The sequence below is a fragment of the Lepisosteus platostomus genome, chromosome 4 (genome assembly GCF_059453375.1).
Source record: "Lepisosteus platostomus isolate fLepPlt1 chromosome 4, fLepPlt1.hap1, whole genome shotgun sequence".
NCBI lineage: Eukaryota > Metazoa > Chordata > Actinopteri > Semionotiformes > Lepisosteidae > Lepisosteus > Lepisosteus platostomus.
Window position 1 is genome coordinate 42,878,833 of NC_142614.1, and position 14,043 is coordinate 42,892,875.

The window sequence follows — 14,043 nt, forward strand, 5'->3', positions numbered from 1 at the left end:
GGGTTTTTATCACTCTGACCTTGGGATCGGCTTCGAAATTTCATCGGAGTGGGACTGCGACAGCATCCCTTGTGCCCTTCTATCCTTCCTCGGTCCTCAAGCTTGTCAGCCTCTGTAACCTGCATCAAGGAGGCATCACAACACAAGTGGCACAAAGACCGCCAACCAGACAGAGCTTGTAGCCACTTATACGTGAGTATTGCTGCAAAAGGAATTAACAAATCAGCTAAATTTCACTTTCAAAGGTCAACTATAATTTTGGATTAAATAATAACATTACTCCATCAGTTGTACCTGCAGGCAGCCACCTGGTAATGTTTTGTATAAGGAAAAATTCAGAAACCCTTAAATTCATGTAGTGCATATAAACTTCACAGCGCTAGCCTATATTCATATTGTTTAACATGAAAGTAAAAAATATGATTTTTGTTCCATAATAAAGCCAGCCAAAAAAGAGAGTTAAAAGCTTCCATTCAGTCTGTTGCAAAGCAAACATGTTTCTGATCTGTGGAAAGACTTTGGAGACCTCTTAATCTACACGACAAAGAGCAGAAGCTAGATAGAATTCCAATATTTACATTTATTGCTTTTAGCTTCATTCAGTTTTGTGTTACTTTTTTACCACAGAGACGCTCAAAATAGACTAGTGATTTCGTCCAGAGTGACACAAAAAATAAAATAAAATAGAAACAGAATAAATTAAAAATCTGTCAGAGACTTTATAGGTCTTTAGAAACGTACATTAATTTAGGATAATTATTATAAATCATACCAGTATAAAAAAGTTACCTTCTACCATGACTATCATTCTGTTTTCCTATAGCATGCATAACTTACAAGTTATTACACTTAATTTTGTAAAGACAGCATGGTTAACCAAGTGAAGTCAATCAGGGCAATTGCTCCAGGCCCCACACACAGTGGTGTGCGTGCCAGACTTAATGTCTTACATTTAGCCAAATAAGTGGGTTGTACAATGTCCTTGATGGTTAATTTCGCCATTCTGAAAATGATATTCATTGTATTTTATTTTTATAGCCTTCTGTTGATGTGTGCCTTTCTACAACTATACCATGGAGTTATTTTGAAAGGTACCTGGTCTTTGTGGTTAAACCTTTACTTGAGATCCACTACCTGAATGAAGAACCTCACAGTTACAGGTGCACTTATTCTAAAATTATGTTAACTACCATTATTGCACAGGGACAGAGGTCATTCAACTGTGTGACTTGTCAAAGTAATCTGGTTTTCCATAGCAAAGCAGGGGATGAAATCTTATAAAATCAACATATTTTAGTTTTTGCTTTTTGCATATTTTGCTGTCATTTATCTTATTTCATCCATAAAAGCATTCTGTTTAATCACCTCAGGTTTGATTAAAAATATTTACTTTTAAAAATGTGTAGACATGAATTCCATAAAAGGGTAGTTCAACAAAATGGACCATCATGGGAGGGGAGTGCATCTTTTTGCATGATATATACTTGATATATCATTTACGTTTAATAGAATTTGCTACAATCTTGTTCACCTGTATAAATTATTAAGGGGTGATTTCCTCTAGATCCTACATGCTAATTATAATGTTCATTTATTTTATATCAATAATATCCCTTCTAAGCTTATTGAACACTCATACATTAGAATTTTGTAATCAAACATTAATAGAGCAGCAATAAATCTATTTTTTAACTGACAAGATTGCTCATATGGCACTCATTAATAGCCAGGGATAATTTGCCAATTATTAAATTAAAATACTTAGATTAATGTACTGACAACAGACACATGAAAGCAGTCTCTTTTGAAATGTTTGAGAGTTTTTAGTTTTGTGTTTGTTTCACATAAGATGCATTTGAAAAATGACTTACATAAATCTACAGATGCAGCCATTCAAAATGGGTGGGGTATTTCGCGGCATACCGCAGTATCACGGGGTTAATCGCGTCATTTGACGTCATGCCGGAAAGTATCCGGCATCACCTTGTAAAACCGCCAGGGGGAGCTTAACCTCTCATGTACAGCATTTGAGCTTTTAAATTTGAACTGTGTATCACAGCATGTTAATCATCAGTCATTAAAATGTTGGTATATTTTATGAAAGCAAGATTGCTCAGTTGGACAAAAGTACACAACCTACCTTTATCAGAAATATTTATGCATCAAAGCCTTTACCGAAGATATTACTAATAGTATTAATAATGAATGACTTTGGACAAGCTGTATACTCAAAGTATAATTTCTTTAGCACATTTGTACAAGCACTTGGAATCTGTCCAAGCCCTACTTTGTCAGGCATTTTCTTTTACTTCAACGGACATAAAAACTCCCTTGCTTTTAACAGGGCGTTTCATAATTTCTAACTACGAAAATTATTTAAAATGCAACACTTATCATTCAACTAGAGCTCAAAATATCACAAGGATTCTCAAGAGCACAGCAAAGACTGTATTAAAAGATACTTGTATCAGATACATGAGAATCCAGGCTTTTTTATCAACACTTTCTTTTCCGTATACCAGATATTATGGAACCACTTCAAAAGGGTGTCAGCCAGTCAGATTCCAGGAATCGGTACTTTAAAGAAAAAATACACACCGGTATTCCATTTCTCCCTAAACATTTTAAGCATCGAAGTATTTAACTAACATGTGAAATAGCGTGTGAAAAAGTGGTAGTTTTAAGCTTTTCTGCTAATATAATATGGAATCGCGTATCTAAAGAAATTAATAACGATATGATTTTATTCGTGTACTGCGACAGGGCTGTGTAGGGCTGTGTAGGGCTGTTTCGCCTCTCTCTTCATGCGACTTCCCTTGTAGCCCACTGGTCTACGTTACCAACTCATGGGTTGTGTGTTCAAATCCAGCTGGCGCTGTGACTTTTCTTTTAACAAACATTTCTTCGAAAAAATAGAATAGCAATATTATGGACAATCAATTGACTTTTATATTTCAAAATATCACAACATGATCGAATCCAAGTCATTTTTGATAACAATGAATAGTCGCCTTCTTCCCTTCTGACAACGGTCCCTGCATCTGCTTCCTGCTTCTATTGTGTGTGTGTGGGGGGGGGGGGATCCCTTCAGATCTCCCTTCAGATTTAAAAGGTTATTAATCATATCTTCGGTGTCGCATCTTACCAGTGCAGCTGATCTTTTGCTGCCTGGGTGGGTCAACTATCACAAAGCTTTAGAGAACCTAACATTTCTATTATCAACAAATTGTAAATTTGTAATAGAGTAAATTTTTATAGAGCATTTTGCAATCACGCATTTGTTTCCAATCATGCAAAGTACAGTAATTTTTGAGAATCGATTCACCATGCCTTTCACATGCTCATAAAAGAGTTTGATTTAGGAACATAAACATATTAACGTATGCAAACTGTACTGTATACAGTATGTATATGTATATTTAATGTCTTAACTGTGCCCGTTTCAGTATTGAATATTTATATGGAATTTTACCACTGAAGGGAAATCTTAGTAGCTGAGCATAAAAAGAATAGGAGCATACTGCAACGCGTGTGAAGGCCATAAACGATATTAATTTTGGAACTTAAACATACAGTATATGGCTGGTCTCGGTACTTTAAAGAAAACATACACACCAGTATTACATTTCTCCCTAAACAGTTTAAGCATCGAAGTCTTTAACTAACATGATACCGGAGTCAACAAGCATACTTTTTAGAATTTGATTAAAAGGGAATATCATATGGAATCGCGTATCTAAAGAAATTAATAACGATATAATTATATTCATGTACCGCAACACAAGAATAGTACACACTGTACATTGTCTGTTGATGTTGTCTGATGGATGTTTCTGTAGTGCTTTTTCAGCACTCTGCATGTGACCTTGCCGGTGGCGCTGTGGGTTAGGTTCCTGACTCCCATGTCACACGGTCTGTGATCGAATTCCACTGGAACCATGACTTTTTTTTTTAACTAACACTTCTTTGAAAAAATGAAACGTTTCCCTTGGTCAGAGATTAAATAAAACCTCACTCGAACCAAACAAATTTATATTTCTAAATATCACAACATGATCGAATTTAAGTCATTTTAATAACAATGAATAGTCACCTATGCATTACAATATAAACATTTATATTGATTTAAATCGTAAACGCGTGTTTAAATATATGTGTTTTTTTATTCACAATCAGACAAATGCAACATAAATTGATATCTTTGTCTTCTAAGTATCTTAATAAACTTTCAGCATAGCTTTCTCCCCGTTTAGATTTATTTTTCTTGGGATCTTGGGATCAAACGTGGAAAGATTAGATTGTAATCGTTTTTATTTTTTAAATACATTTTATAAAAGTGTAATCTATGCTAAAAAGTTGTACACCACCTGCTATAAAGATACATATTGTAATACTTTTGGTTTGGATAGGACAGACACGAGAACTCAGACTTGCGGAGTTAAAGCAAGTTAAAGCCTTGATTTTATATATCACCTTTAAAAGTGGAATCTCAAAGCAAAGTAAATACCCCACACTGATTATCATGCTAATAAAGCACCTTGAATTGAATTTAATTGAGGGAGAGAGGGGGGAGGGCGAGCGAGAGAGCCAGGACAGACAGGCAAATAAGATACACTCCACAGACATTCACAACAGCGACATATCATAAAACGTTTGCACATATAGTTAAGTTATTACTTGGTTTTCAAAGTGCAATGAAATACAATATTGTTGTTGTTGCTGTTATTGTTGTTTTTATCCTGTAAAACGTTTTGAGAATCCACCTTTAAAGGCGATTCTTGTGCTGTCCTTAAGGTGATATCTATATCACAATATAGATATCACAATCTATATCACAATCACATGTTTCTCTATAACAATAATAAAAAAACATTATTTTACAAATCACCTTTATGTGATATCACCTTAAGGACAGCACATACAAGGGTTAATTGCACAATGGACCGTGCAAAGAAATTTAAAATAGTCTTCTTTAGGTGTGAGGGCAGGAGTGGATCGCAGCAGGCATAAACGGCAAATTAGGAAAACAAAGAACAGGACAGGTGAGACGTTTATCCAGAGAGCGAGTGATCAGAAAAAGGAACAGCTGTTACACCCAGGTTTTACGCTGTCTCTCTGCTGAATGAATAAAAGCATTTGATTAAAAACGCGTTTGTGTTTGTCTGGGTATTTACATCTACTGTATTGTTTTGAGATGCCACTTTTAAAGGTGATATGTAAAATAAAGTTTTTTATTATTGTTATAGAGAAACATGATCAAATTTTCCCTGGTTCAGAAAAAAGATGATTAAAATCTGTAATCTTTCCACTTGTATGTCATCGGAAAATACAAGAAGTTTCTGCTTTGTGTAAGGATGGTATCAAAAAGTAATCTAAGTGGTGAGAAAGCTGTGCTCCTGAAAGCGCTTTACAGGATAAAAACAATAACAACAATAGTGGCTGGGCAAACGATTTTTTTAATAGAAATACAAAATGAGATATAATGATGTGTTCTGGCTAACTCATTAACGAGTACAACCCCCCTCTCTGCGGGAGTGCTGGCTGTGACGAATTAAACCGGTTTCACAAGTATTTTCAAAGTAGAAGGGGGCGAGATTTCCAGCTTAATTTTCATGTTAAATATTTTTTTTAAATTAAAATTCATTCTATACAGCAATCGCATATTTGGGTACAGTTTCATAAAACTTTCATGCTTAAAATGTTTAGGGAGAAATGGAAGACTGATAATGGAATGGAATGAATGCTAAGTGTCGCAGTTCAAATAATTTTTGTAGTTAGAAATTATGAAACGCTCTGTTAAAAGCAAGGGAGTTTTTATGTCCATTGCAGTAAAAGAAAATGCCTGACAAAGTAGGGCTTGGACAGATTCCAAGCGCATTTTTGCAATTTACATTGCATTGTCCATTGTGCTGCTGTAATACAGTTTAAAATAAGTCTAAACTGTATCAGCTTTATTTATGGGTTGCACTTTAGAAAAAGTCAAAAACCGCACTCAAAATGCAATTTAGAGCTTTCTGGCAAGAGGAGACACCCAAATTAATAATGTAACATGCCACTGTTTGTGCATGAACAAAGTTATATTGCTATTTTCCTTAGATACGCGATTAAAAAAAAAAATTTTTTGAATCCCCGGCGGAACACATTCCATAAGAATCAGCGCTTTAATATATCGCCTTTAAACACATATATTTAAACACGCGTTTACGATTTAAATCAAAACGCGATTCAAATCAATATAAATGTTTATTTTGTAACACATAGGTGACTATTCATTGTTATTAAAATGACTTAAATTCGATCATGTTGTGATATTTAGAAATATACATTTGTTTGGTGCGAGTGAGGTTTTATTTAATCTCTGACCAAGGGAAACGTTTCATTTTTTCAAAGAAATGTTTGTTAAAAACATATGGTTCCAGTGGGATTCGATCACAGACCATGTGACGTGGGAGTCAGGAACCTAACCCACAGCACCACCAGCAAGGTCACATGCAGAGTGCTGAAAAAGCACTACAGAAACATTATCAACAGACAATGTACAGTGTGTACTATTCTTGTGTTGCGGTTCATGAATATAATTATATCGTTATTAATTTCTTTAGATACGCGATTCCATATTATATTCCCTTTTAATCAAATTCTAAAAGTATGCTTGTTGACTCCGGTATCTCTTTAGTTAAAGACTTCGATGCTTAAAATGTTTAGGGAGAAATGGAATACTGATGTGTATTTTTTCTTTAAAGTACCAAGACCAGCCATATACTGTATGTTTATGTTCCAAAATTAATATCGTTTATGGCCTTCACACGCGTTACAGTATGCTCCTATTCTTTTTATGCTCAGCTACTAAGATTTCCCTTCAGTGGTAAAATTCCATATGAATATTCAATACTACAACGGGCACAGTAAAGACGTTTACTGTAAATCTTTCTACGACAGACCAACGGACCACGAGTGCCCCAGTCGGTCAACCAATCACGTACCCCGGTACCGCGTCATCGTGCGTCACAATGCGCGACGCCGTAGCCAATTACCTCCGGTACGTGTCTGTACCGCGCACTTTGAATGGCTGCATCTGTATAACACAATCACATTTACTTTTAATGTATGCAAAAAATATTTCAGGACTGCTCCTAAATTTTACAAATAATAATTGTCCCAACAGCTTTTCCAACATCTAGTATACAGTATTTATACAGTCTGAATTTCAAACTGAATTTATTCAGTTTTCTTTAAACAAGGAAGTGAAAAAGAATGACTTTTTTCCATCATGATGAGCTCATAGTGGAAAGAAAAGCAGCAACACTGCATATACCTGAGGTAGGATATTTTTTTAACTGAAGTCGTGTCTCTGTATCAACCACTGAACTTGATTTAGTTTTCATATTCCCCAAACAGTTTATGCATTTGAGGAATGTTACGCACTGCTGCCAGAAAATACTTTTTTTTCAGCCTAACAGATTGGTGAAAATGCTTTTCATAGAAAAGCTGACAGCCTGACAGATTGTGTGCAGTTTATTACCCCAAATCCAAAGAGAGCTTGTGGTGGCAAAACACTGAGGAAGCACATTTCACAAGACCTTACGAGACTGGTCTCTAACCTCTCACTAGATGAAGGAAAGTTATAAGGATATGTAAAAAGCAGGGTGGTAGGGGAAACCCTTCATCAGCTTCATGTGATCATAGCTCACATGAGCTACTCTACATACAGACTGCTTGAGCAACTATTAATTGGATTTATAATTCAACCTTTCTCAGTTCATTATATAATATTTTATATATTACATAATTTAGATCTTGACCATTTCCTGTAGAATTGAAGTACTAGTGCTGTGAAGAAAGAAAGCTGACTGCGATGTTAACATTTAGTAAAAAACACACTCATGAACTTTGTTTTTCAGAAGATGATGAAAACAAAAACATTCACAGACACACTGTGCCTATGCATTTTTTGAGGATGTTTTGGTCAATTAGCTTCTGCAACAGTCTGCTATGCTGCTGGCTTTCGGGAACAGCTCCTATGAGTGAACTTCAGACAAATGGCTTAAGCCTAAGGGCACAAAGAAGGGTAGTCAAATGGTTTCTCAGATCTACGGAGAATTTGGGATGAAGAAACTGCGAGTTAAATCTCCCCCAAGGCTTAGGAAGCTCTGAAGAAAATTGAGCTTTGATCACTGACTCTGTATCTCTCCCTTTCCCTGCCACAGAGCTATAGAAATTCCAAATCATCTACTGTACAGTTGGTCTCTGTTTTCCATTTTTTATAGCCTACTGCAGAATTTACTCTCTGAATTACTAGCAAGTCGAAAAACAGAAAAGCCAGATTTGCGTTTTTTTTTACTATAATGCAACAACACCTGTACAACTGTGTACACAATCTAATGCATGCCTCTTGCCTCTCTTATTTCCCATAACTACTAATACATTGAACAAAAGGCCATTTTAGCCACAAATATAAAGTGTGTTTCCAAGTGATTATAACTTACAGTGGTGTGAAAAAGTGTTTGCCCCCTTCCTGATTTCTTATCTTTCTGAAACACTGAAATGTTTCAAATCATCAAACAAATTGAAATATTAGACAAAGATAACACAAGTAATCACAAAATGCAGTTTTTAAATGAAGGTTTTTATTAAGGGAAAAATATCTAAAATTTCTGCTACGTGCTAAAGCAAAGTTTGTTTCTAGAATTTGCAAGAATCTACAAGTCCACAATATTTTGGCAGCAGTCCCATTGTCTCAAGTACAACCATATGTCCACACTATCTTGATTCTGTGGTTACAAACCCTGAGATGAAATCTAAGCCATGCAAAGATCTTGCCTTTGGTTATGAACATGTATAAATACACTTCTATCCAGATAAGTTTCAGAAGACCTGTTTTCGTTAAACATATATTGCTATTCAAATTGCAATAATAAATACAACCTGAAAAATGTCCAGTAGTCAGTTTGCCCAATGCTTGTTTAAAGAAGGGAACAAAAAGGAAATAATGTAAGCATCTATTAAGACAAACGTGTGTGTGTTCAAGTACACTTTTTAGAAACAACCAAGTATTAGCTGAGCAAATACATGGTTAATGCGAAAATAATGTTATAGTATATTCCAATGTAAACAGGGTATTTAAATTGGGAATTAGTATTAAAGAGAGAAGTGGAATTTAAAAAACTGGAACCCCAGCAATGCCAAAATCTTCCACATACAAAATGCACATTAACTTGAAATCAGTCCCCAGTAACTTGTATTTCTTCAGAAACTGCAGTCCTATATTGTTCTCTCTGCAGGATAAATGTCCAACTCCCTCCCCAGCACTCGCTTTCAACTTGTAAATCCATTTTACCAAGGACCTGCCTGGTTTCAGCTGGGCAGCTGTATTCAAAAGTAATGCAGACTTACAGGTTTGTAGAAGAGACTATTTTAGGACAAGAACATCAATATTTCAAACAAGAGCAGGCCATGTAGCCCAATTCATACGACTGGATCCTGAATTACAAAATGTCTCTCATCTCTCTTCAGTAATATCTGCACCATATTCATTAACCCTTCAGGATAAAGAAAGGAGCAGTACACAAAATACCTGTCAGAAGCAAACAAAGCTTCACCACTCCAATGGTACATTTATTTGATCTATGGTCTAACGGTAAATCAACCCATTCTTGAATTGTAAGCTTACCCAGCTGCTTGGGTAAGTATTAAAAATTATAATCCCTTGGTATCTGTGTAAAAAAGACATAAAGCTTATGCTATATTATGGATAAGAAAATGTAATATATATTGATGTGAAAAGTATGTAGTGGTAAACAGTTAAGATTTTTTCTTGTGGAATATGAGAAGCACCATAAAAAAATGCATCTTATCTTCAATGGCATTCATAGCGCTGAGAACGAAACTTTATATTCACATTAGAAAATTATCTTTTAGATTTGTCACTTCACTAACATATATAGTTGCATGATTTTTTCAAACTTAATAAATATATCTGGGGTATCATTGTGCTATTAGTTCATTATCCTGGGATAAAAGTGACACTCAGATTACTTCAATGTACCTCTTTTAAATAAGGTAGAAACACTCACAAATGACAAGGAAAGCTACATGGTAAATACTGTAAACTAAAGCTTTTTTTCATTGGAAATACAAAGGTTTGAAAAAAATCCACCACTGCATTATTTGAATTAAATGCAAGGAGAAATAAGAGAAGTCTTTGTTAAACAGAAAATTAATTCTGTTATTTCACTGTTATTGGTGTGCAAAGAAAATCTGTTTGGGGTATTTTTAATAACAGGCAACATTGTTATTCCTCTTCTGTACTACTCAATATACTGACAGTATAATAGATTAACTGGCATCCTGAGGATAAAATTGTGTATTATGAACTTTCCATACAAACTTTGAAATCACTTAAATGGATTTGCTTTTACTGGGCTGAAGCCAGTTTAAGAGATTCTTCCATATGGTTAACATCAACTCTGGAACTGATCCCTTTGTAAGGAATAAGAATAAAATCTGATTAAATATGAGAAATCACTGGGTCTCATAAATCTGTCAGGTATAACCTGTCTGCTGATAAGCATTCTGGAATTTGTTTAGTAGAGTGAAACTAGAAGGGTTATCAGCCAGGTGCATTTCAAAACAGCTACTTAGTCACATGAAATTGAGCCGCCATGAAAACCTTGCTTTCACCATTGATGTACAATACACAAGAGACTCAACATTCAGAAAAAAACATATTTTAGTAGAATAGAAAAAGATATGCATGTGACATATCTGTCTTCAGTGACCTGGATCCCACCATCTATACCTGCACACTGGTATTTATATATTTGAATTTCTCCCAGACCTTTCTGCCATTCCTTCAAAAGTATTCCATAGTTCTCGTGTAGCAGGGCTAAGTGCAAAGGCAAAACCTATCTCCATGCTACTCTTTTTTCATCTGTTCAACATGTTGAGCAAACACTGCAAATCACATGACCCCAAACATATTGTAATTAGCTTAGACAAGGTTTAATCAGAATTGACCATTTCAAATGATGAAACTACACTCCAAAATATCTCTCTCTATGTATAGATTTACACTGTAGAAAAGGGATTGGTTTGAAGTTTACTTTATTTGCAGCTGTCCAGTGGACCAATGTTGTAACAAACTCATGTTTTTCATATTGATGAATGTCCTTTAAGCAGCAGGTGTGAAAACTTCCCTGACATTGTAGCTCTAACATTCTTTTCTCTACAAAATAACCATTAAATACCCTCCCCTTGTGCTTGGTTACTTTGTAATTCCACTTCATCAGTTATGTGAATTAACAGAACATCTGCTACCCTCTTTTTTTGTCCGTGAACTGTGAATTTGCTAATTCAGAGGCCTGTACATCATTTAATCTCTTGCCTGTTCTAATAGGTGATCACCGATTGAAACTTAGATGGTGCTGAATTATCCCAAAATAAACCTGGTGGCAGAATGCTTTACTGTCTCAGTAGTACTGTGTGGTTCTGCAGCCACAGCTGCCTTGTAGTGTCTATGATGGAACAATGGAGCGGGTAGATCTATACCTGTCATATAGGCCAACTTTGAGTGACTGGGATTTAGTTGATTCATGGTCATTTTCTCCCATGTCAGCCATTGAGATCTGTAATTCAAAGTCTCTGTTGGCCTCATAGTAGCCTTCCTTACCAATTTCTTTCTTGCAAAGATGCACAGTCTGGATGGATAGCCTGATCTAAGCAGTGTTTGGTTGGTACACTGTTCTTAACGATCAATTTCACTGTGTGCAAAGGTATTCAGGATCTTTGAAATTCTGTAATATCGTTCTTGTAGTCTGTGCCTTCCTACAAATTTGTGGCAAGCTGGGTTAGAAAAGGCAGATACTACTGCCACTAGAGGAAAGACTGATGCCACTGCCACTAGAGGCTGCCAAAGGCCTCTGATCAATGCTAATAGACACACTGGGTGAATATAATTACCTGGATAATTGGTGAAGGGCCCAGGAGACACATTCTCACATGAGAGTGATTAGTTATATTTGGTATATAGAGGGGCTCACTGTGTTTATTCATGGTTGGGCTTTTGAATAACAAGGCCTTTTGTGTGTCTGGGAAGATTTTGCTACATGTAAACCTCCTGGATGGAGCAGTTTAGTCTTTTTGTGTTATTTTTTATGTATTCAGACCCATGTTATTTAGGCTTGGGCATGTCACAGTTAACTACCTGACTGACAGACCTTAAAAGGGCGGGTATAGTTATTCTGAAAAGAGGGGATTACTGGTAGTAAGCAGTTAATAAAAATTATTTATCGTATCTTTATTTTGTTAAAATGTTTATCCATGTCTTTTTTCACACACTAATCCATATTAACTTGCTATATTTTAGCTTGACTATTGCTTAGTATGTATCCTGACAATGCATTTAAAAAAATCTAGCTTTCATTCCACACAACTTGTAAAGAATAATTCATTCTTATTTTACAGAAGTATCTCAAATCCATGTTCTGTGGTTTTTAATGTGTAAAAGTAATTATTCTAAGAGAACTTGATGTTTAATTTGAGAATACAGAAATGGAACTAATTTGATCAGACTGATCTGGGAGTTATCAGTTGTCAAAAACACTTGCTTCATCTGCTTGAACAACTTTAATAACAGCTCAGTCTCCAGGCAGCCTGCTGGCTTTGAAAATCGAAACACCTACACAACTTTTAGGTTTCAGCATGACAGACACGGTTGTGTGCATTATCTGCTTAGCCCTGATAATTCCCTCCTTTCCTTTCTTTTCTTTTTAAAGGAAACTAAGCCTTGCGGTTAAATGGATCCGACATTCAGTTCTGTATAAAAATACCTTCCCTGTCCTGCTTCTGCAAGCCACCCACATAATAACAAGTGATGTGCACTCAATGAAAACTGATAATACCTGCAGCATCTGGGAGACTTCTGAACTTTATTTGGAGAGTGTCTGGCGCTGTAGCAGACTATCTTTTCTGACATTCTATGCCCATTCCTACATTACAAAAATATTCAATGTTTGAAAAAAAACCAACACATTTACTGCTCTCCAATATTCAGATATCATAGATTTGGACGCATGTTTTTGAAGATTGTGAAAAAATAGCAATTGTGATTTTCTGAACATGAAAAATTGAAGTACTTCGAAAACCATACAAATTCTATCTGAAAAGGTTTGTGTGCATTACAGCTTCTTATATGAGGGACATTGTGTATTTGAAAAAGAGTGGGAGAAAAATGGAAACAATCTCAGCCCAGTACAATTTCAGTAAATCAAAATTTATTCAGCTGTGCACTTTGAATATTTTACTCAAAAAGCTGGGGAAATTAATGTCTATTTTGGTTCAGATATGTATTGTTTTAAAGAGGGTCTTGTTGACTGCCTGTAAAAATAGCTGTAACAGTGTCAGTATAGAATATATGGTAATAACGAACATCCATATCATCCATGGAACTCCCTGCTCACAATGCCAGCATTTGTTTTCCTACTAATGCACTGTAATGATGCTTTTAATATGTAGTCTCGTTTTATTGTCGCAAAGGCTACAGCTCAAACAGACACAAAAAAATAGCTGATTTTAATAGCATAATGTGCTGATAATTTTTGCAAATATTTGCAAAAGAAGGCATGTACTTTTAACCTTTAAAGATGTGGCTTACCATCATTTAATTGTGCGGATTTGTATGTATCACAAGCAGACACCCTAGAATGATCAGTTAATTAAGCTGCAGATGGGAATAGTGATCAGCAAGGAGCACCATGGGGATACTGACCCAGTTTGCTGGATTCAAAAAAGGCTTTTGAAGAGACACATAATTGGCACTATTTCCTCCCTGTGTTAATTACAGACTCAAGTCACTCCCCAGTCGTAAACAATTTCCTGGACTAATAACAGTGGAATAAATTGTGCACTGTTATTCTTCTGAATTTCTTTTCAGTCCTGTAGTAGTTTAAGGTATTTGAATCATCATTAAGTTCTAAAGTAATTAAACTTTTCATGCCACATCCACGTGGCTGGGTGTTTAAATAAAAAAAGACTGAGAAAGCAGCA

At 35.5% G+C, this 14,043-nt stretch overlaps 1 protein-coding gene and 1 long non-coding RNA gene across 6 annotated transcripts in view; one reads left to right on the top strand and one right to left on the bottom strand.

The window, feature by feature from the left end:
• The window catches only part of LOC148673190 (uncharacterized), a 330,310-nt gene that overhangs the window by 67,719 nt on the left and 248,548 nt on the right, over window positions 1-14,043 (top strand). The window lies entirely within an intron of this gene.
• The window catches only part of pdzd2 (PDZ domain containing 2), a 176,449-nt gene that overhangs the window by 45,452 nt on the left and 116,954 nt on the right, over window positions 1-14,043 (bottom strand). For all 5 annotated transcript variants that reach the window (XM_088629527.1, XM_088629525.1, XM_088629526.1 and 2 more), the window contains one exon: window positions 20-119. In XM_088629527.1, coding sequence (XP_088485653.1) covers window positions 20-119 — 100 coding nt within the window. The remainder of the gene's footprint in view (window positions 1-19; window positions 120-14,043) is intronic.